Source organism: Drosophila elegans, unplaced genomic scaffold (assembly GCF_018152505.1).
Source record: "Drosophila elegans isolate 14027-0461.03 unplaced genomic scaffold, ASM1815250v1 contig_183, whole genome shotgun sequence".
Classification (NCBI taxonomy): domain Eukaryota; kingdom Metazoa; phylum Arthropoda; class Insecta; order Diptera; family Drosophilidae; genus Drosophila; species Drosophila elegans.
This window is the reverse complement of record NW_024545550.1, coordinates 7,741,961-7,765,288: the sequence shown is the minus strand read 5'-3', so window position 1 is coordinate 7,765,288 and position 23,328 is coordinate 7,741,961. Positions and strand designations below refer to the sequence as shown.

The window sequence follows — 23,328 nt, the reverse complement described above, 5'->3', positions numbered from 1 at the left end:
GTTTTTGTCCTTCTGCACCTCCGTTTTCCCTTCGTTTGCCAACTTTGTTTTAAGTGAAAATTGAAACTGAGCTCAGCAACTGTCCAATGGCTTTTTATTTGGTGATTGCTTAGCTGCTTCTCCTCCTCGTTCCTTTCAAAAATCGTGTAACTGAAAACTCAAAGCAAACGAAAAGTCTACGTGACACCAACGGAATGCCAGGGAAGCTCCACTGAAGGACTAAGAAAATGGGGAAAGGACAACACATGCGGAGCAAATAACTAGCAAGGGTTTCTCAATTCGGTGGGTCTTCTTAAGGCTATGTGACAACATCTTTCACCATTTCGAAGGGAAGATGCATTCTAAAAATTTCAAGATTAAAATCTGGCTTTCCATTTTTCCAGAAAGCTTTATTTACTCATTTATTTACAAGTGTATACAAAATACAAGCCTTTTCACAGGACTTAGATGAGATCGACAAAGGTTAAGAATTGATCGTTAATCCTGGGACATGGACTCGTAAAATGTTCAGCTTTTTATAAATGATAACCAAGAAAAGTAAAGGAAAGAGTCCTGTTAAGTCCTTTTTTTAGTTAGGGATCTCTGCTTTGCGGCTGGACTCTGTCGCATTTTTGGCTTGGACTTGGGGGAACTCGTAACTTTCGGACAATCTGCCTCATGGGAAACGATTTGACTGTCGCAATTGACGAAGTTCGGGTTGACATACATAACCATCGCCTCCGTATTAGCCAAACACTTTTCTGGTGGGAAGTGGCAAATCCGGCGAAGAACACTGGGCTTTAAAGCGCAGGGTAGTCTTTTCCTTTTGGACGCCACTGGTACCTTCGACGATTGTCGTTTTACCCCAGGAATTTCCCTACTTTCTGTCGGCTTTCGAGAAGCAGCACTTCCAACCAACATTTCTTTTAGAATCTGTGAAAATAAAAAGATTAAAAGAGGTATAAGGTTAAAAAACACATTGATATCATACCTGAGTTTTGTTTTTACGTTTTGGCATATTCATTTACTTATACCTTACACAAACTGGGAATTTTAGAAAAAACAAAGTCTAGGAAATTTAATTTTTACTACAAAGATATCCAATAGAAATTAAAGAAGTGACAGTGAATGAGGAATTTCAAAGCCTGCTTGCTCTAAAAAGCAAGAAAACTGAACAAAATTTGTTAGTTATAAATAGATTAACAAATTATTTGCTAGTTTTTGATTTGAGTAATTTAAAGCATTTTCTCTCTTTATTTATTAGTCTCTAACAATATTGTTACTTATTAATTAATTTCAAAAATAATTTACAAACTGGTGATAAACTTTTTTAATAACAAAAATGTTGTATATTTAATGGATTGATTTTAGATTTGGCCTAAGCACTTTTCAACTTTTAAAAGTCAGCCTTTGGGATACTAGAATTCATTCCCAACTTTTCAAAACAGTTGACCAAATCAAGGGAGAGAAAATATAACAAAATAGTAAGCTTTAAATGCTTTTCAACACTTTCCGGCTGAGCTGCTTGAAAACTCAGGTGGAACTGTGCCCCCTGCTCCCCGCTTATTGACTTTCAAGCTCAGTTTACTTTCTCGGCGTTGTTTGACTTTGAGCTTGGCCAGAACAGAACAGAACTGAGCTGAACTGAACTGAACCTGCTGCCCCCGGAGCTGCCAAACAGAAGGCTGCAGGCCAACTGCTTGAAAGCCGGAGTGCTGGGCAAAATGTTTTATGCTGTGCACGGTGAAAATTCACATAATTGCAGTTGGAATTCAACAAACAACAGCGGAGCGTAAATAGAAAGCGCAAAGTCAACAGAAAAGCGATAGCAAAAAAAAAATACTGCAGAAAATGGTGAATCCTGGTAAGAAAAATGGGAAAAAAACGGATGGAATCAGCAACGTCACCGCAACAACAGCAGCAAATACAAACAAACAAACTAACCTTTGACCCCTCTATACCATCGCTTCTGCTGTGGTTGTTGCTTTTGTTGTCCACTTCAGGTGCGCCAAGTAATTGCAACTGAAACTGAAACTTGGCTAAGTTGCCAAGGAAACGAATTGCAGCTAAAATTGGAGCTGAAGTTGGGGCGGAGTATACTACATCCTGTGTAGAGGATTCAAGATGCAGGACATCCAGGAAAGCCAACACATGCACACAAAAGCATTTCGATGCAGGTCATTGCGGCTAAATTAAAAGAAATCAACGCAGGTCGATCGGGTAGTGAGGGGGGTGGCTACCCAAGTGGTTGCGGGGTGGCCTACCCGGTAAGGGGGTCACAATTTCCCCCAGTTAACAATATAAGCAAAGATAAGAAAAGGAAAAGAAAGAGCGGCAAATGGGAAGCTGCAACTTGAACTTTTGGAGTCTCTCGTTGATTTTAATTAAAATCTTTAAGCTGCTGTTGATTATTAATTATAATGCCACTGTGCTAGCACTGTCAACTGACACAGATAATGACAATAGGGAGAAGATTATATATATTTATAATAAGGAAACAGTCCTTTAGTGCTTTCAATTTAAGAAGTCATTAGAATCAGGTTAAATTAAATTTCTACACTGGTAATTCCAAATTTTATAATAGTTATTGATAGTCGATTTATAGTTAAATATAAAAATATAACGCTCTTAAAAATTTTAATGAACTGCCTAAAAAAAATCCAACTAGGCTTAACGCTACGGAGCTACGCGTACAAGCTACAAACATATTGAGACTATGGTAAACAAATATAAAAACAAACAGTTTTTAAAAAAAATTTTTTGTTTAAAAAAAAAAAAATAGTTTTCTAAATTATAGAATTATTCGCAATAAACTATTTTATATTAAAGGATAGTTTTAAACATTTTTTATTTAAGGGCCTTTAACGATTAACCACTTGATAGTCTATTCGAATTTCACAGTGCAATACCCATAAAAACCTACGCAATACTAAAGTGAACTCACCTTCATACTAAAGTAACTAAAATGATTTATGTAAATTCAACGCAACACAAAAAACACTCTTGAGCAAACAAATTTAAGCAATTTGTCAAAAGAAAACAAAACACAAAAGCCCAAACAACATCAGCAAGCCAAATCCAAACATAAATAAAGGACAAAGTGTCAGACGGATGGACAAGCAAACAAACAAACAAACAATCGTCCCACACCTGCCACGCCCCCACATTTGTGTGGTGGGGGCAAATATCGGGGGCGGCTGGCTGCTTTTAAGCTGCCAAATCCGACAATTAAATTATTGCATGACAAAACATGCACCGCAAAATATTCAAAGCGCGCCAAAAACAGGATGTAAACAACAATAACAGCAGAACGAGGACGGAAAAACAGGAAAAACCTCAGAAAACACACACCCACACAGACAGAAAGGCAGGCGGGGTGCAAAACATCAACAGCAACTAGCCAAAACATAAACACAAAAAAAAAAAAAAACATTGAAGAAAAACTGGAAAAACGAACGGATTCATCTTGCGCAACAACAAGAACAACAAAGGGAAAAGCGATAAAAACAACTTTTGGCATAGGAAAATCAAAAAGGAAGGAATCAAAAAAAAAAGCGAGCGACATATTCTGGGGTTTTTCCCCGCTTCCTCCCCGCTTACCCTTCCCCACCCCCTTTTCGGATATAGCTCATGGCAATAATTTGAAATTCGATTACCATAACCAAGTACTCGGAAAACACAAACAGAGATCGCAGGAAGCCACACACACACACACACATGTATTTTCCCTGCCCCAAAAAAAATGGGAAACTGGAAAACGGGGAAAAGGGGAAAAGCGACATTCTAGCTGCCACAGGCGAAAAACTGCAAATGGCGAAAACGTTCGCTAAAAGGTCGCCACATCAGACTGGCAACAGGGAAAACTGAAACTGGAAAGAAAACAAAAAACAAAGCTAGAGCACACACACACGGTCAAAACTGTGGCCAAAAAGCCAAAACGTGAATATATCAGAATTTTCGGGGAAAACAAGGCTTGACCGCAAACAAAAAGAATGCCTCGATATGTGCCAGTGTGAGTGAGCAGCGAAATCGAACTCGATTTGAAAATAGCATGTGGCTTTATGTTGATTAAGCTAGGAAATTCCAAATACCTCAGTCTAATTGGTAGGAAACAAAAATGGTAAGACCTTAAAACTTAAGGCATATACTTCTATTACAAACAGATCAGACTATTAGATAAATATTAGAATTTCAAACACGTCACTTTAATTTGTATAATATGCTGTGTTAAAAAACGTAGCAAATGTTTTCGAAATTTAAAGCATGAATTTTTTAAAAGTTTGTTTTAAGTTTTAAGGATACTGTTCAATAAACACATATTTTTTTACTATAAAGTAATATTTGGCCAATTGAACAAAAAATTTTTTTTAAGTACCTGGACTAAGTGGTATAGTTATTTTAAAATATATATCAAATCTTTAAAAGTTACTAGCTCCTTATAAATAAGAAATCGATTTTCGTGATTATACCAAACTCTTATTGTATTCCACTGGCTCTTTCCACCTCCTTTAACCCCTTGGTGCCTCCTTCTCGACCGATTTCAATTACAGCCAATTAAGCGAAAAAGCGGCAGTGGAAGACAAAGAACCTCACTTACAAATTGCAACAAAAAGCCAAAAGATGCTAACATCGGCAGACACAAGAGGCTAAGCTAAGGCCACCACCCGAAAAATACACCCATTTTCCCACCCCACCCCACCCCCTCGCACACACACACACACAAACACACACATGCAAGCATTTTGCACCTTGCCAAGGGAAAACTTTTTATCCACTTTTCCACTCGCGCTTTTCGCCCCAACCCCCTCCGAAAATGTTAAAACAAACAAACAAATAAATTAGTGTTCAATCAGCGTAATTTCTTCGACTATGCAGTCTGGCTGCCACGCCCCCCAAAGGCCACCCACCGCCGCCTTTCGGGGAAATCCACCCAAGCATGTTTGCCTTTTGTCTTAGGGCTTGATATGCGATTGTAACTTTGGTTTCAATTGCAATGCAAGTAGCGCGGACGGGCAAAAAGGGGGCGGATTGTGCAAACTTTTCACCCTGCAGTTAGTTGTAAGTAATTAAGCGAAGAAGAAGAACACGATTTGGGGCGAGGAAAATGGGGGTTGGGCCAAACAAACGAAATTTTCGGTAATTTGCTTAATTTGAATTCGAATGCAGGCAGCGATAGGAACGAAGTTGAATGGAAAGTGTAAGGACAGAGGGGAAATTAAAGATAATAGCAAACAACTTGCAGCTCGACTCTTTTGCTATTATCTTAAATTTCTTTAATAAATAAATGTTAAATATAAAAATAAAAAAAAATGAAAGGGGTAAGAATATTTTTGCATATATATATCAAAGTTAATATGTTTTCTTGGAAGGCAATAATTAATTTTATATGTTTTTTTATTAGGCACGCTCTAAAAGGGTTATATTTATATATCTTTCTTTATGTTTTAAAAATATTTAGGTATTCTTGTAATTGAGCTTGAGAAAAAAATTACACGAAAGTAATACCATAAAAATATATTAATGTAAACAAAAATTATAGTATCCATTTCAACATAAAGAACATAAATAAACAGAATAAGTAAAAAAAAGGTAGTAAATTCTTGAATTTCAAATTAAAAATAAAGAATACCAATAATAAAAAAGATATTGAAGTGATTTTTAATTTGTATTGGTTTGTTTCGCTTAGACAAGGTCTTCTGAGGTTAAAACAAAAAAAATCCTAAGTACTCAATAAATTAAAACGCAAAGAAATTAAAAGGTCTTTTACAAAATTTTTAAAGTTTTTCAATAATATAAATTTTTTAAGTTTACGCTTATAAACTGTATATCTAAAAATCTTTCATTAATATTTCGAAACTAAATGAATTGTTGGTAGCTGCCAACAACACCCAGAATTTCCATTGCAGCATCCAACGTTAAAGTGGGAACACTTTTTTCGAGACAATCTGGCGCTCAACCAAAATAAAATGTATTCAGATAGATCCACTCAATCTCGAACACTCGGTGTCACTCAAGAGCAACCCCGATACCAATAAATACAACAAAAAAAACTCGGTAACTCCCCGTGTGGGGAAAAGAGGGAATTCCAAGTGAGTCACTTTCAGCGGCACCCACGCACATATGTATATTTGCTCGATCCCGCTCTTCGGGAGTTGCTTAAGAGATGCGATATGTGATATATGGCAAAGTGAGAGGCTGACTCAGGTTGCAATAATGGGAGAAATAAGAAGTCGGCAAAACTACGTCATTGCCGATGATCTGATCTGGAATTTATTCTCTGTATTACTCTATTTTCGAAACTGGTTTGGCTTTTGGTTTTTGGACGTGACTTTTGCTTTATTTATGCCAATTTATATGCATTAGCCGGTCTCTAGCGTTTCGTTTCAATCGCGTGCGCAGAAATGATCGTCTTGTTCTTCCCGTTATTTCTAATTAGATTAGGGTGGGACTTGGTGTGCAAGCACTCTTGCTATCTCTTTCTTCAGTTTCGATTTTAGGCCAATCCCTGCTCCTTATGATTCAGATTCTTAGATCCTCAAAAAAGGCCTTTTGTTTGGCCGCAATCTTTTCATTTGGCAGTGCCGACCTCCTTTTCCGCTCCCTTTTTTGGTTTTCGGTTTTCGGTTTTCACTCTGCTACTGGCTACTGGTTACTGCCTACTGGTTGCACTACGAGTACACACCCCGGTGGAAAAAGCCTTGGAACACGTTCTCGAATGGGGATCGTATTGAATCGGATCGGAACAAGGAACAGGCGCAAAAGGTGTAGCACAAACGAGAAGTAAACCCGTTTCGAACGCCGGCTCCCCAAACTGATTTACCTACACTACTTCACACACTGAGCGGAGCACTTAGAGAAACAGGCGGCCAGTACCAAGTGACCTCACAGCATCCACACTGCGGCAAAAAATTTGACTTAAAAAAAAAAAGGTTTAAAATACAGTTTACAAATTGACAAAGATCTTTGAAAGTATTTAGTTTGGAATATCATTAAGAATTATGTCTTCATTTTATATTTGAATTGTACATAATATTATATATTTTAATATTTATTATATATTATTATTATATTATATTTTATATATTTGTATGGCATCATAAACAAAAATCGCTCAAGAGGGCAACTCGGTAAGCCAAGAAAGCTCTTTGTTAATCAATTAACTGTTTAGAAGGACTCTGTTTTTTCAAAAAATACTGTTAATTAATGTTATGTGTGACTATATAGTAATTTTTTGGGTAGGCAGTCCGAAATATATAATACTCATTAACTAAACTACTATTTCTGTGCATTGGTAAAAATCCCTTAAAGTTTCTTTCCGTGCAGCGATCTCGAAAACTTTGCTTTTGTGTATTTTAGTACTTCAAGTCCGCTCTGCCCGCGCAGCTTCCAATTCCAATTCCAAACCCAAACCCAATCCCGATCTCCGATCCCCGAGTCCCAAAACTTTGGCTTGGTCAGCGGAGCAGCTGAGTCGGCGACGTCTGCGCAACTTTTGATTTTGCCCGGAACCGGTTTCGCTCCACCACTACGAGCATAGTATCTTTCGGGTCGCCTTTGCCTTTGTATCTGAATCTGAATTTGTAGTCGCACTCGCACTCGCAGTCGTAGTTGTATCCGTATCTGTATGTGAGTCCACAGCAGCCGCAAGCTGCCCACATTTTAGAGGCTGCTGCAGCGGAGAGAGCAGAGCCGATAAATGTGTTGTTAATGATGTTTTCAAGATGCTGCGGTGGGCGTTTTGGGTACCGAGAAAGAGATGTCACTTGCCGATAACATCTTCTATAAATACGCAGATCTATGGTGATGGAATTGTACATTTTTCGTTTTGATTATGATTTGCCGAACCAATATTTAATAACTTACTCTAGCTATAAGGAAGGGTTGGTTAAGATGTTGAAGTCCATAAAAAAATGCTATGAAAGCGTATGCAAGTATGTTTATGTATGTTTAACAGTTATATGCCAGTCATTAATGGTATTTGACTTCATGATACTACATATTTTGTCCGTGTTTTGGCACATTCCAATTTGTATGGCCACAAATCTTGTCTATCTCCATTATTAGCAAACATATCTCATTATTTGTTTTATCCATGTCCACCACTCCTCAATTTGGCCATTGTAAGGCTGTAATTCATTATGCATAATTTGCAGACCGAAAAAACCTTTCACTTGCCCCCGAGCTCCATTAGCGATCGTTTTGTTTTTGTTGCTCCAGCGGGTCACTCACGAAAACTCCAATTTGAAATCGTTTAAAAATAGTGCGCTCACACAAACACCGAGGGACTTCTAATAATAAATCCATTATAGTATAGTATGGCATAGTGGAGCTGAAATCATTGCGGGGGCGTTTCTCGATCTGATCGGGTTGCTCTCTCTTTCCCTTACCTTTTATTAGTATATGGCTTTCACATGCCCGGTTCTCCTTCGACTTCATTTCCCGTTCTTGCAATCGCTTACATTCACTTTTTATGTCCGCTTAACCTACACAGTACTAAAAAGTCTACGCCTTTAATTCCCATATTTTAATTGCCATGTGGGGGGTGTGCCAACCAATTCTTTCGCTGCCAAAAAATCCAAAGAACGAAACAAATTTATGACATAGAAATGTCAAGAGTTCTGCTTCTGCTTATGCTTCTGCTTCTGCTTGTGTTAGTGTGTGCATTACAATTTTCTATTTTCTATTTCTGGCCCCATTGGGCTGCATTCGGATATATGGCCATACTATACCATACTATACCATACCACACCACACCATTCCGTTATGGATGGGATGCATTTGCGTAAATGATTTAGAACATATCGAACGCATTTTGAAGGTGACTTTGACAGAGCGAGCAAAGTTCCAATTCACTAAGTTCACTTATTTCTGTCTGTCCTCAGGCACAAATGGAAATGAAAACGGCTGCCACAAGATTGCGTTTTATGAGAGAATGTGAAATTTATTGTCAAAATACAAAAACCAAGATGGGTATAAAGTACATAGGTGTTGATCGATGCACATTAAAACCATGGTGAAACCATAAATCAACAGAAATACGTTTTCAATAAAGCTAAAACATTTTATTTTTGAAAACTAAATATGTCTGTGGGTTATGGAAAATAAAGATAAGAATATAAATATAATATGAGGAAATAATGGGCAAAACAAAATCGTTAAGAACAATACAAACTTGTTTAATTAATAAAACACTTAGTTTTAAGGTAACAAAGAATACAATTTTAAAATTAACATGTGCCAGTCAATTAAAAAGAACAAATTGATGCAATTAATTTGCATGTATTTAAAACTTTATTTTTTGTTTGAACTTTTTGGCTTTTTTTTATCACATCTGAGTGAGTTTGTCATTTACGAAATATAGATAAGTAATAGAAATATAAAGAAACCAAAATAAAATAAATAATTATGTAAAAACAATTTTAGCTGTGACTATTAAAATAATAGATGAAAACGCTAAAAAGAAATTAACTTATTTTGTAGGCAGTCCAGCTGACTTCTCTAAATTGAAATGTTATAAAAACAAAAATGTAAATAATTCCAAAGTAATCAGTTATGAAATCATTAATTTTTAGTTAATGTATTGACATCTTTACTCTTTGTGAAAAATTAAATATAAAAATTAATAAATAAAATAAAAGCCAACTAATTTAATATAGACTTTTAAATAATTAATAGTAAAGCAATTATATAAGACATGCAATGTTATCATCTATTTTTGTTATTGCTCTATGCTGTATAAACAAAAAGTATTAACAATGTTTAACAATGTTTTTAATAAGGCTGGAAAATATAGCTTATAACCAAGTGAGTTTTTGTGCCTGATGAAGTGTTGGAAAGCACCTATGTCTGGTTGTTTTAGTAAACTTAGTCACCGAAATGCAAAATAAACTAGAGTTAAGTTGCCAGGCGGTTTCACAGTCCGCAACCTACGCCAAAAAGCTATAGTCTGTCTATATGTCTGCTTTTGGCCAGTTAACCTTTTAGTTGATTGTCAACTCGGCTTTATTGAACTCGACAACCCCCTAACAGCCCCTCTCTCCCTCTGCCCATAGAAAAGGAAAACCCCTCAGAGTCACTCCAATTGGAATTCTCAAATGAACGAAACGCTCGTTTAAGACGTTCTCTCTTAAATGCAAGAGAGTTTGAAGAAGAAACAGTGAGAGCGGAGAGCGTAAGGAAAATGCGCCTTTAGCACTCTCTTTCTGTCTAGAAATACCGTCCTCCAGCTTTGACTCCATTTCTTGCACACTATTACCAATTCCACTCTGTTTCTTGCACACTGTTAGCATTTCCACTCCATTTCTTGCACACTGTAAGCGATTCCACTCCACATCTCGCACACTCTCTGCTACTTTTCACTCGAGTTTCGCCGCGCGCTCTTAGCTATTCACTCTGCCAGCGCTAAGAGAGCCCAGAGAGCGCTCTCGCCGAATTGGGGTGCCAGTGCGACTAATATCCACTGCCACAAATACTTAAGCCTCAAAATCAAAAAAATTTTCGACGGAAGCGGTTGTGTTAGCGGAAAGTTGTGTTTTTTGGCTTCGCGTTCGTTCGTTGCAGAGCCTTCCATGGAAAACTGAAGAAAATAAGCTCTTGGCTAAAAAACAAACGCTGCAATTTCTGTCCAGTCACCGCAAACGCAGAGAAGGCATAAATAATTTTTCTGCAAATTTGGCAACAACTCTAGAGGCGTGGAGATATTTGTCAAAAAAAATACAAAAAAAAAAAAAACAACAACGCGAGTGCACGTGTGTGTGAGTGTGTGTTGTCAAGTGCCCCTGTGTGTGTTTCTGTGTGTGACAGATAAAAGAAAAGGAGAAAAAAAAGAAGTTGTCGAAAGTCGTGAAAGAAAATTCAAGCAAAATAGTGCAAGCGCCACAGGGAAATTGTCCGGAAAAATCGCAAAATCCATTGTTTTTTGCCGGCATCTTAATGACGTCACATCGTGGTGCAAACAACAAGAGCAATAACAACTGCAACATCGCGCGTGTTTAGTTACACACACACCAGCGTATCGACAAGCAAGAAAAAAAAGGTTAAAAATACATTTTCCATCGGCGCAAAAGTAAAACAATAAACAAATACAAATACAAAAAAATACAGCAGCCCAACAACAATTTCAACAACTTCAACTTTGCCAGCAACAACTACAAGAGCAACTACAGCAACAACAAGTCAGCTGGACTACCGAAGGTGTTTATACATAAAAACAAAAAAAAATCGTTGTTTCTTTCTTCTCTTTCTGTTTTGGCTATTTTGTTTTCTCTCTTTTTTCGCCTTCTTCTTGAGTTAAAGTTTTTTTTTCTCGTCTTTCACTTCTTCCTTATTTTGTGGTCTTGTTTGTTTTTGTTGTCGAATTTTCGGGTGCTAAGTGAAAAAGCGAAAATTCTGTTTAATGTCACGGGAAAAACTAACTATTACAGGGAAAGTTTTTCAAACGAGGCTCTGGGAAATGTATTGGACCGAAAATTTCACAAAAAAGTAGTAGTAGCGTACAACAAAAGTTTTATGACTGTATATTAAAAAAAAACTAAAAGGAAGGGTATTGAAAATCATTTTTTCACATATAAAATAAAAAAAAAAAGTGATTTATCGCTCAACATAAATTTTTATGAAATAATAAATTAGTATACAAAATTATTACTCAACACCTTTCATATTAAAAAAAGCTATTAAAAAAATAATATAGAAAGTGTGTTCAAAAACAAGTCTTTGCCGAAGAAATATACATTTTTAAAGTGTTAAAAAAAATATAAAACTACTCGGTCTCATAAAAATATATTTTCTGCGTACATTAATTTTTAAATCCAATAAAATCATCCTTTTCAATTAAAAAACTTACTTAATCCGTTCAAATAAAGTACATTTCGTTCATTTGGCTCGGTGAAAAGCTTAATGACCGAAAATCAAATTGAAATTGAGACTAATGAACTGTGAAATAATAATTAAAATTCAACAAATTGCGAACCAAATTTGTCAGAGTGAAAACGGAATGCTTATTCCACATTATTGGGCATAAAATACTATAAATACATATTCACATTATTTGTGCCAGAGCGTTAAAGACTTGACATGTTTTTTATTTTGTGTGTGGAGTTAATTAACTTAAAAAAACAGTAAGCTCTAAATCGTGTTGAAATATAATGCAAATGTAGCAATTTTTATTCCAGAGCCGGACCAGGCCTAGGCCGTTAAAAAAATAAACAGATCTAAGCCAAGCGATTTTTAACAGTGCGTCCCGGCACTATTAAGCAGCTGTAAGAAACACACGTGACAATAAAACACAATGCCTGCGAACAGTCAATAAAAGAATTAATGGCTTAACAAAATTGTTTTGAAAGCTTAGGTTTTTTAATGGGTGTAGGCACCCGAACAGAAAACAGACATTTTTCTTAGTCTTTAAGTGATTATTTTGTTAAACGAAACTGAATCAATTACCGGAGTTAGTTGTTTAAAATCGTTTTTATTTGAAGGTTTCCAAAAGATTCTGAACTGAAATACGAGCCTTGAAACGCACTGTACTCGTACATGCAAATACATAGATTTTATTTTTACGAAAAGTCACGTTTTTTATGTGGTTCTCCTCCCAAACTCAACACCCGTTCCTCTTGCCAAGTCGTAACCATTAAATTTATGTTTACTTCAGTCCGAGCTTCGGTTTCTGTTGCAAAAAGATTGTTATTATAATTTTTCCGATTTGTTTCGTTTTCCTCCGGTCGAGATATGCAAATTAAATTAGCTCTGCCCGCTGGCAACTAGAAAACAAAAAGCAAAAGTTCCCGCACATTTCGTGCTTTTTTTTTCTGTTTGGCCGTCATCATCGACAAAAGTGTCAAAAATGTGTTGCTGCTAAAATATGAGTCAAAGAAATCGTTTGGAAAATGCCAAAATGAATTGTTATTTCTGTCCATTTGTTCAATAAACTCTGACAAGTCATTCACTTTTTCACCTTCACTCCTCTCCACTCAAAATATCAAACTCGAACCAAAACTAAAAACGCCACGAAAGGCAGAAGACGGTTTTATATTTGTTGGTGAAGGGGCTTGGGATTGGGATGAAAACTTGAGGACTTTTGGCATGACTAATCGATTCGATTTTTCGCCAAAAGTCATGCCGCAGTACAAAAAGACGAATAAAAAACGTCGCTGGGAGAAATATGTGTTTGACTTGCAGTACGAGTGTTTTGTGCTTTAAGCTCTTCTCAATAGGTCGTAAATATCGATAGGAACACCCTCTTTGGGTTGTCGAAAGTGTGGAAAAATCGCTGTAGTTGTTTGTTTGTTCGGTTCGCGATTTAAGTTTTGATGCGAGATGACAGCACTCAAAAAGGTGTCAGAGTTCAAACGAGAGGTACGAAAAGGTACAACCTTAAGAAACTGAAAAACAATAGAAAACAATGTTAACTGTTGACAAACACAATCTTGTCTATGATAATTAAAATGTTCAATTGGTTTTTGTTTGTAAACGTTAGACTCTACAATATCACTGATTTTTAAAGTGATTTACAAAGCAAACTGCTCATGCGCAAAAACTTTTCCATTCATGCTGGAAAATGAAAATTAAAATTTCTATATCCTAAAACATCACTTTTCTCCGGGTTCTGTTTTGTATCTTTCCAGATTATTTTGCATTCAGATAAACATTTCGTTTCCTTTTCAAAGATTTTCAGACCTCAGTTTTGTTTAACTATTTCCTCTCGTTTTTTCAAGTTTTCATCTTTTTTGATATTTTGAAACATGTGCTCATGTCTTTTTTCTCCTTCTAAAAATATCAAAAACTTTTTCTTCGCCAGCGTTTTTGTTTTTGGCTTTTTCAATGAGCGCAGAGCAGCTGCTACGTTGACTGAGGCAGCAAACAAGTCGAAAAGAAAGAAGAAAACACAAAACAAATATCTATATGTGGTTGTTGTATCTGGTTGGGAGAATCGTAGGAATAGGGTGACTCAATCTAGCTGGAGATAGAAATTCCTAAGCGAGCCGAGTTGCAAAGGGCTTTATAAAATAAACGATTTTTAAACTTTTGTTTTTTGTACATTTTCATAACTTTTCTCACACTTTTTAGATTCTCGGATTATTTTAGTATCCAAAACAAATTGCCCATTATTTCGTTCACACCCCATTGGCCATTTTATGCAGCTTCCTCAATTATGCAATCGGCACACCCTAACATAATTCTCTTGGCACATGCCAAAATACAACAACCACACGAAGCGTCGAAAAAGAAATTTTGAACGTGTTTCGTCGGCAGTATCTCAGGCAGATCCCAAAACAAGCGACAGCTGCCGCACATTTTGGATGTATCTTTTCGATGTATCTGCAGCTGTGCAACCAAAGGCCCCCCGAAAAATCCACTCCCCTTTTTTTTGGCAGCATTTTTGGAGCGGCGCTGCTGCAGTCCAAAAATAAGTTCCTTTTTGTGGCCAATAGAAGACAAACAAAGTTTTTACGCTTTTGCATAATGCTGAAATAAACCGTCGGCATCTTTAACCCTTGACTGGCCCTGTGGGGCCAACGCACAATTAAGATCAATTGAAGGCAGAATTGATTGTTTAACCTTTCGCATGAGAGAGTGACTGTGCGACTGAATGTCGAGGCGTGTCTGCAATGTGATTATGAGTACACAAATTAGTTCAAAGATTAACTCGATTCACTTTGCATGAATTTTTGAGGAATTTTTAATTTTTTAAATATTTTTCTATCGCTTAGGGGCAGCTATTTTGGGGTTATTCATCAACATCAAGAGAATAAAATAAACATAAATAAGTTTTGCCAGCAAATTTAATTAGGCACATAAACCTATGAAAATTTGTTGAGCATTTAGTTGTGCTCGGACTTTTCTTCCTCTTATTCATCGCGAGAAATTAAACTGGTATTAGTGCGGCAGCACTCTCGTATTTTTAAGATAAGCCAAATGTTATGAATATGCCAAAAAATAGTATATGAGCGCGATAGAGCGCTGCGATTCCGTCGCTCTCATTTATGAATTTTGTTTTTGATTTCCCCCATTCGCTTTTATTTTTCGGCCTCTTCTTTCGCCTCGATTTTGTGTGTACAAAGCTATATATACACACATATATGTTATAGCTTTCCGACCTCTGACGTAATTACTGATGATCGCGTTTTACGTCTAAGAAATTGATTTGCTTGTGTGAACGAAAATTTGAATATGAATTCGGTTAATAGAGAAACGTGACAATGAGCTTTGAATTTGATTTTGAATAGGACGGAGATCAGGTGAAGCTTGGAGATGGGACTAGGGCAAGGTTTTCAATGAAAACGAAAGTTTCCCAAGATTTTGGGTACAGTTTTTTAGCAAGACAGAAACAAGTAAAACATATTTCTAAAGTATATTTTTCTCTGTTATATTTTATTAAAATATAATTTCGTATTTCTAAATCAAAGAATATTCTCAAGATCTGTAAAATCCCAATGTTTCCCTATGAAATCTGATCGCTCTTCTCTATCGAATCCGTTTATTTACGCTTTCGGCACGCTTTGTTTTCTTTCGCTTTCCCATTAGTCATATCGATAGGACCATATATAGATCGATCCGCAGATCTTTTCAGCACCTATTCGAAAGCTCTGCCAAATTATATACTCACACCAAATAAGGGACAGCACCCTGAAGACACTGCAATATTTAGTGTATATGAATGTATTTCTTTTATCTGGGCAACAACTTTCGAAAGAGATTTCACAAAAAACGTTTTCAAAAGTCTAAGAAACTTTCAAGAGCAAAGAAATAATAAACATTTCCTGCCCACGCGTCATGTACTGCCAAATTAATTAGCCAAGTCAGATGGATGACAATGGGAATTAATTAGGCAAGTCAAAACTCCATTTAAAGAGCTACATTTTGGCGGAAGAATAAAGTAGAGCCGTCGTGTTTTTTTTCGACCCACCTGAATGACATAAGCCAAAGCGAACCGATCGTTTAACCGCTTGCCATTTATGGCTGACATTTAAGTCGTACCATCTTTTGATGGCTTTTTGTTATGGTTCGTTTTGTAGTTTGGGAAAGTTTCCTGCTCGGTGCAGTTGGCTAAATATCATTATTTGAAATTTACATAAAAGTTGTAGAATTTTTGAATAATTTAACTTAATCAGTTGTTGCCTTTGTGACTAGGTTATTTGACAAATATGAAAAGAGCTTTGCTCTGACTATCATTTCCCGCCTTTGTTTTTGCAAATAATGTATGTTTTAGTATGAGTGCATAGGCTTAACCCTCTTTTTATCTAATCTCGTTTATTGATAGCAGCCGTCGAACCCATTTCTTTCACTTTTTTTCTGAGCGCACCGTTAAATATATGTGTCATACCTTTGGGGTGGGCCCTCGTTTTTTCTGCGGCATTTAGAGCAGCGTTGTATAATGTTGCAGAGCGGTTACTGACCGATGTTTTGCTACGGCTTCGCTTGCGTAAATGTTTCTTTAAATGCATTAACTTGTCGCCCGCAGGGTGAGAGCTAAATGTCTGCTTTTGCTTTTGTTTTTGGACCTCTGAGGTATTCGCAGCACCGACTTGTGTATGGCTTTAGTCATAACTTTGTAACTCGGCGCGCGCTCGACTTGATATATTCGTACACAATATGAGTCGTTTATCTAAAAGTAAAAGAGTATTAAAAGTATATGGCAAATACAAAATATACAATACGCTTTCACAGCCAACTGTGAACTGCAGCGTGCTATTTGTGTGAGTTGCCGCCTTATCAGCAGAACGCTCTCGATTTGGTCTGTATATATGGGCTCTACGTAATATGTGGGGCATGTGTGTTGGGGATTGGTTGGCTGGATAAGTTTTTAGGAACGGTTGGGGTGGCATGAATCAATAAACGAGGTAATCGATTGGCGACAGAAGAATACCAAACGACCTATGCAAAATAAACCAGAAAAACACTAAACAGCTGATTCCGTATTTAAACTAGCTTTAATGTTCAGAATTTAACGTGATTATCTAATCACTTTAATTATAAAATAAATACCACTTATTAGTGATTCCAGCAGTAGGGTAATACATTTTTGTTAAAACCGCTCAATAATAAATTATCTAAAGAGTTTGATTTATTTAATTATTTTTCCATATCAACCTAAAACTTGTTAAATTCATTATAGAACCATTAATTTTTTTATAAAATACCAACCCTTTAAAGAAGATGTTCCCCGGGGGATTGACCATAAAAAGAATATTACTAGTATAAAATGGGAAACAGAACACCCATAACCAAATTTAGCCCTCAAATGAACTTAGGATTGCCCCAAAAATGCTGCACCAGCACAGATGGCATGGTGTTGACTCAGCTTACATAAACATTAAACAATATAGTATGCAGTCAAAGTCAAAATGTATGAAATGCGAATGTGAAGAAATATTTAGTGGACTTGCGTTAACAGCTTCGGAAATTAACAGTTTTTCAATCTTCACTCTCTCCCTGCTGGCTGCTGGTTTTTTTTTCGATTCTCAGCGTGTTTCATCTTTTTTTTCGGCAAGTTTAACCTTCAAAACACACACTTTTTGATACGAGCCGAAAAACCAGAAAAAAAAAAAAAACAAAACCTACGGACCAAAACTTGTTGAACTTGTTTGTCTTTGGGGTCTGGGTCTACATCAATTTGCATCGTTTTTTTTTGTCCGCTCAGCTTTATATGTATTTTTCTCTTAATGATTTTTTAATAACCGAAAACCGCCCAGATGCGAGTGTCCTTAGATCTGAAAGCAGCATCTGAAGGTTGACTGTAGGTCGGCGGATGCACCAATCTGCGTATTATTCATGTATAGTATAGTATTTATAAATGTATATATCCGCCCAGGCAGGAGAACCTTCGATTATTCTTGGCCCAATTTCACAGCTAAAACACTATTGGGAAGTTTATTTTCGTGCACCATTTTCCACACCCGCTTCTGGCCATAAATTTTCGTACTGCGTCAATGACACGGCTGCTAATTTCTGGCGCTGTTTGAATTTCGGTATCTGAATCTGTATCTGTATTCGTATTTGTATCTGTTGGCTATAATGTCTTCTATATATTCCACATAGCCTGATGCCCAGCCACGTCCGCTTGTGTGGGCGTCCCGTCTGTTTCATTGCGTGTTCTTTTTTCCCGTGGTCGCTTTTCTGTGTGTATAGAGAGTTTTTTTTTGGTTTTAGACGAAAAAGTTTTCAAGAATTATTTTAATACATGCCATAAACATTAGCCCACACACACACATACACACACAAGCACGTAGATGATGGGGGCTTCAATTTCTCAGCTCATAAATTAAGTCACAATTTATATCTTTGGAAATCAAGTTAAAATACGGAAAAGCAATTTGCAGCTGACATCATGCGGACGTATCCACAAATCCATATACTAACAAAAAAAAAAGATAGATACATTCTGTAGGTGTGTGTGTGTACACTCTATAAAGTTTATTAATTGTCTTCGCTGGTATCTTTTCAAATTGACTTGGCTGAGATAATTTACTGTCGGTGTGTGTCGGTGCGATATCTTTCGAAATGCCAAAAGTTAGATAGGAAATTATGTGTTAAAAAAAATGCTAATTAAAGTCGGTTAAAAATTGGATTATTTTATTGAAAAACAATTGGTGAGTTTCAGTTTAAAATAGTATTTGCAAAATAGAAAATCTTTTCATACCGAAATGTCAAAGAATTTAAATTTTAAAACAAGTAAGCTTTCTTTACAAATACTTTCCATTGAAAATTAAAAAAAAAAAAAACAAGAGCTTTAATAGATTTTCTTACCAAAAAAACTTTGATTCATATGCCGCTGTCTTCGATAAGATAAGATTAAAAACACACACACACCAACGCAAACACGATTACAGCAACAATTGCAACAGGCAGGCAAATAAAGATAAAAACAAATCAAACAAAATACAGTGCAAGGGGGAAGGCAAACAAACACAAACTCAAATGCTAATAACAACAGAATATAAATATTAAATTGTGTGCGGTCATCGATGATTGAATCACTTACAGATTTACGAAATTTTATTTTACTCCTCTATCTTACAAGTTCCCTATTGCACTTCTTTTCCACATACATATATAAATATATTAATTTTTTTACAGTATTTTATTAACCGAAATAGTCCTAAACTAAAATATTTATCTTGAGCCGGTAAGTGCGTTTAACAATTTATTTCATTGCTATAAAAAGAAATTGGCTAAAAAATGAATACGTATATACGCGTTTGAAATACGACTCTCTCTCAGGCGGTGTGTCTCTCTCTTAAATGTTGCTTAGCTAAACGAACCAAAAATATATACATTTAAATTGCTAAACACCGCTGGGCCGGACCTGGAGATCCATGACTATATATATCTACGTCTCTGCGACTATTAGTGCACTCTAGTTGATAATATTTATTCGTAGTGTTAATTTTTATTTGGTCTATGTGCATTGCGCTGAACTTTGCCTTAGGGGCTAGGCTTAATTTGGCTATTTGGCTATTTGGCAATTTGGCTGTGGCATTTAGCTGTGGCTCTTGGCTGTTTTGGCTGTTTTGGCTGTTGGAAAAGCAAACCCCTCCATCGCGATCCCTCCAAAAAGCTGCAAACTGGACGCCAACCGCTGCTCACGCTCTATATAAACTAAACTATTTATACAACCAGATATTTATTTGTGTATATCTGGTGAACTATTTTTAGTGACTATATCATAAGTTGTATGAAACGAGAACTTTTATTTTGCACACCATTCGCTCATTTAGTCTAGGAATATATCGCAATTGCAAATATATTAAATACTCCATAGTGATATGGTTATGTCTTATGTCGATTGTCTTTTGTTTGTCTTATCATTTGAGCATTGCATTCTGCATAAAACCATAACACAAACGATTTGCGCATTACTAACCCCTTAAATCAATCAAATATAAAACATGATCAGTTTCCACATCACACATTTATACTTAGAATCGCTCTGTCCCTCTCTATCTCTCTCTCTACGACTATCTGCCTCTGTCTTTCGCCATTTCTATTTATCTTTCTTGGAATGTAAACCAAGTCGGTATGATCCTAAAGTTCTATTTCTTTTTTTTACTCTCATTTCAGATAATGTAAAATCAGCTTACACACAAAAAAAAGCAGTAAAATAATAAATAAATACAGAAAATTAACAGCTGCGTTTATCCATAGATATAAACACACACACACACATCTATATATTTAAATAAGCGTTCGTTCGATTTGAATCAAAATTATAGCCCAAGCTATCTATCAGCTACCCCCAAGCTTTTTACTCCACAAAAACGCTAACGAACAAAATTGATAAAAAGCAGAAAACAACCGAAATCATACCATCTACCATAGATCTATATGCTATATACATATATAGGTGCTGATCTGTGCTGATCTGTGCTGATCTGTGCTGTTGAAATTAGTGTTTTTTGTGTGTGCGTGTCGCGAGAGGAGCGAATAAATAAAGTAAAAATAAAAATAAAAAACAAAAACTTTCTCTAGTCGCTAGGCTAAAATATATAAACTCCAGCTAAACCCAGATCCGTAAACAGCAAATAGTTATATATCTATAATCCCGTCACCGATACCGAACCTATACCGATACACAATGGCCAACGTTGTGAATATGAACAGCCTGTTCAACGGCAAGGATTCGCGCTGGCTGCAATTGGAGGTCTGTCGCGAGTTCCAGCGCAACAAATGTTCGCGCCAGGACACCGAGTGCAAGTTCGCCCATCCCCCGGCCAATGTGGAGGTCCAGAACGGCAAGGTCACCGCCTGCTACGACAGCATCAAGGTCAGTATCCCCTAAGCAAACAAACGAACTAAACTCCTCCAACCGAAACTCCTACCCCCTTCTATTGCTTCGTGTGACTCGTAGTTTGTAAGCTTTAAGACTTATGATTTCTCATCCCACCAAAAAAATATGATTATGATAAGCAACTACCGAAACCCCAATTTTAGGGCCTCAGCGAAAACTGATCTTGTCTCGCTTTTGTTGTTTGTGCTTTTGTGCTTTTATAAACTCCATTTTCGTTTTTTGGTATCTCTGTGCTTTAATATATGCATATATATATATATATATCTTAAATACACACTATATTTAGTGGCTGTGTCTCTAAGTGCCTTCCAAATAAAATACATAGAATAAGCGCAGCTGAAGCGCCGAGCTGAGCTTGAGAATTGTGTGCGTGAAAGTGCTTGAGGCTTGAGTCTTGGGTCCCGAGTAGAAGGCTTTGGCTTTTGGCTTGCAAATAAGAGAGTTCCACCACCAACCATCGAAGCCCTATAAAAACTAACAGACATAGAGAAAAATCACTCATTAATTGGTTTAAATGAAATGAAACAATGGAAAGCGTTGATGGTTTTTTCTCTGTGTGAAATATAAACCGTACAAAATGTTCTTGAAAAAATCAACTGAATAACTAAAATCGCTTATCACCTTTCGAGTGATTTTTAGGCCACGCAACTCTTAGACATGGACAACTTCAAGGTAAAGCTTTAATAATACAATTATTAAGTTAAGAATATAGCTTTAAGAATAGTCCCCTGCCCTTTTTGATTCGATTCCATTGAACTCTTCGTTAATATCTGCCGTGGGGCAGATAACAAAATCAAAGGCAAAGAGGTTTCTAATTTCCCTTAATTTTTTACCGCTCGAAAAAGGCAATGCGGCAAATTAGCAGGAGGCAAACAAAAGGGTGAAAGCAGCTCTTTTTTCACACAGGACAATGCCGAACACAAGAACAGAAGAGGCAGCAAAAAATTAAGTTGGTGTTTTCTTTATTAAGCTTTTTGTTTTACCCGCAACAAACAAACAACTGCCAAAGAATGGCCGCATAAAGTGGAGTATTTTATGTATAGTATATAATGCTGATAAAATGCCATCATCATCAGCAGGAGCATAGCGTCGCCATCACCAACACCATCACCATCAAATTTGTGACAGCATAAAAAATTACGTTTTGAAATTTTTCGTAGCCACTTTTTAGGCGTCGCTGGCAGCTTGTTTGGCCAACGGCCTTTTGTTATTTCAACAAAACCCAAAGCGAGCTGAGTCAGTCCTTAAAGTTGGCCATAGTTGGTCCCTTTTCCCTAGATAGCCCTCCTTCCCCTCCCCCTCCATTATTTCATTCTGTCGCTCTTGAGTCGAGTGTGCAAACAATAGTTAAAACTGATGTTTGTAAGTAGCTCGTTGGCTCGTAGGGTCCACGCTTATTTTTTTTTAGCCTGGGAGGTGAGGAGACATTGTTAATTGAGCCACTGGATAGTCCTCCCATATTTCCCTGTTTATTTTTTGGGCCTGCTGCGCCCCCAATGAATGTATTAGGGACACTCTGAAATGGTCTTTGTTCGTGGGAAAATCCAAACCAGAACGATTTATTTATATGTCTTTTGGCATTACTATCTATTGGTAATATTATTTAAATTATTAGAGTAACTGTTGTGGTAATGTTACGCATATGGTACACTTCGAATTAGTTTTGTGGCAATTTTGTTAAAATTATTAGAGTAATTTTTTTTTGTATTAAATCTGAAGATGAAGACAAAATATGTTTATTATCAACTTAGAAGCAGTTTCGGGTTTAAAACATTTTATAACTTTTTTAATTGATCAAGAGGGAGTTTTGATAAAATTATTAAAGTATTTTGTATAAAATCAAAAGTTCCACAGAAAAAATTTATCACATAGAAATTTACGAACATATTTAAAATAAACTTGTTGCCTAAAAAAAATTTTAAAATACCACTTATTATATCTACAAAAGAGTAATCTCTAACTTTACCGAGCAACCACATACGTCGACCACAACTATTGTTAGTATTCACTTATGATTTAATCTCGAACCGTGTCAAATATGAATGCTCATTAAATATTCATAATTCAAAGCACTTCTGCAACATCAACTGACTTTCATCATTAATCTAAGCTAACCCCAAACATTTCCAATTATCTTTGATGGATCATTAGGAAGCGGGTCAGCCGCCTGATGTCTCAGTTGGTTTCAGTTGGCCGTGCCAGGGAAATCTCATAAGCCTTTTGGCAATTATTCGAGCCCACAGCTGCGTGATAAGCGAGTTCTGACTGCAGAATCCACATCATCTGTGGGGCAGCAGCTGCAAGATGGAAATTGAGGGGGGTAAATGGGTAAATGAAAATGGAAATGGAAAGGACACACACACCCAGTGACCCTTGGGCACTTGTAGTTTTTGCCTGGCTGGGCGGGCAAATAAAGCTCAGACATTCATTGCCCACAAATTAATTGTGTTATCCTATTAATTAACTATGCAGTAAAGTTGCCGAGCAATTTCGTTCGTGGAGCGTGTTTTTCCTCTCCAGCTACCTCAGCCTCCCTCGCATTTTTCCATTTCCCACTTTCCATGGCC

At 36.5% G+C, this 23,328-nt stretch overlaps 2 protein-coding genes across 15 annotated transcripts in view; one reads left to right on the top strand and one right to left on the bottom strand.

The window, feature by feature from the left end:
• Positions 1 to 368: 368 nt before the first annotated feature.
• On the bottom strand, positions 369 to 1,103 carry LOC108144280. Its single transcript, XM_017268968.1, has 2 exons — positions 971 to 1,103; positions 369 to 912 (listed from the first exon to the last, which is right to left on the bottom strand). The coding sequence occupies exons 1-2, from the start codon at positions 1,001 to 1,003 to the stop codon at positions 556 to 558; spliced, it is 390 nt and encodes a 129-aa protein (XP_017124457.1). The 5' UTR covers positions 1,004 to 1,103; the 3' UTR covers positions 369 to 555.
• A 9,361-nt stretch (positions 1,104 to 10,464) lies between these two features.
• The window catches only part of LOC108144159 (protein muscleblind), a 119,530-nt gene continuing 106,666 nt past the window's right edge, over positions 10,465 to 23,328 (top strand). For all 14 annotated transcript variants that reach the window (XR_001774347.2, XM_017268814.2, XM_017268813.2 and 11 more), the window contains exons 1-2: positions 10,465 to 11,172; positions 20,035 to 20,737. Coding sequence is in view for 13 of the 14 variants with exons in the window: in XM_017268814.2 (XP_017124303.1) it covers positions 20,549 to 20,737 (189 nt within the window). In the remaining variant the exon portion in view is untranslated. The remainder of the gene's footprint in view (positions 11,173 to 20,034; positions 20,738 to 23,328) is intronic.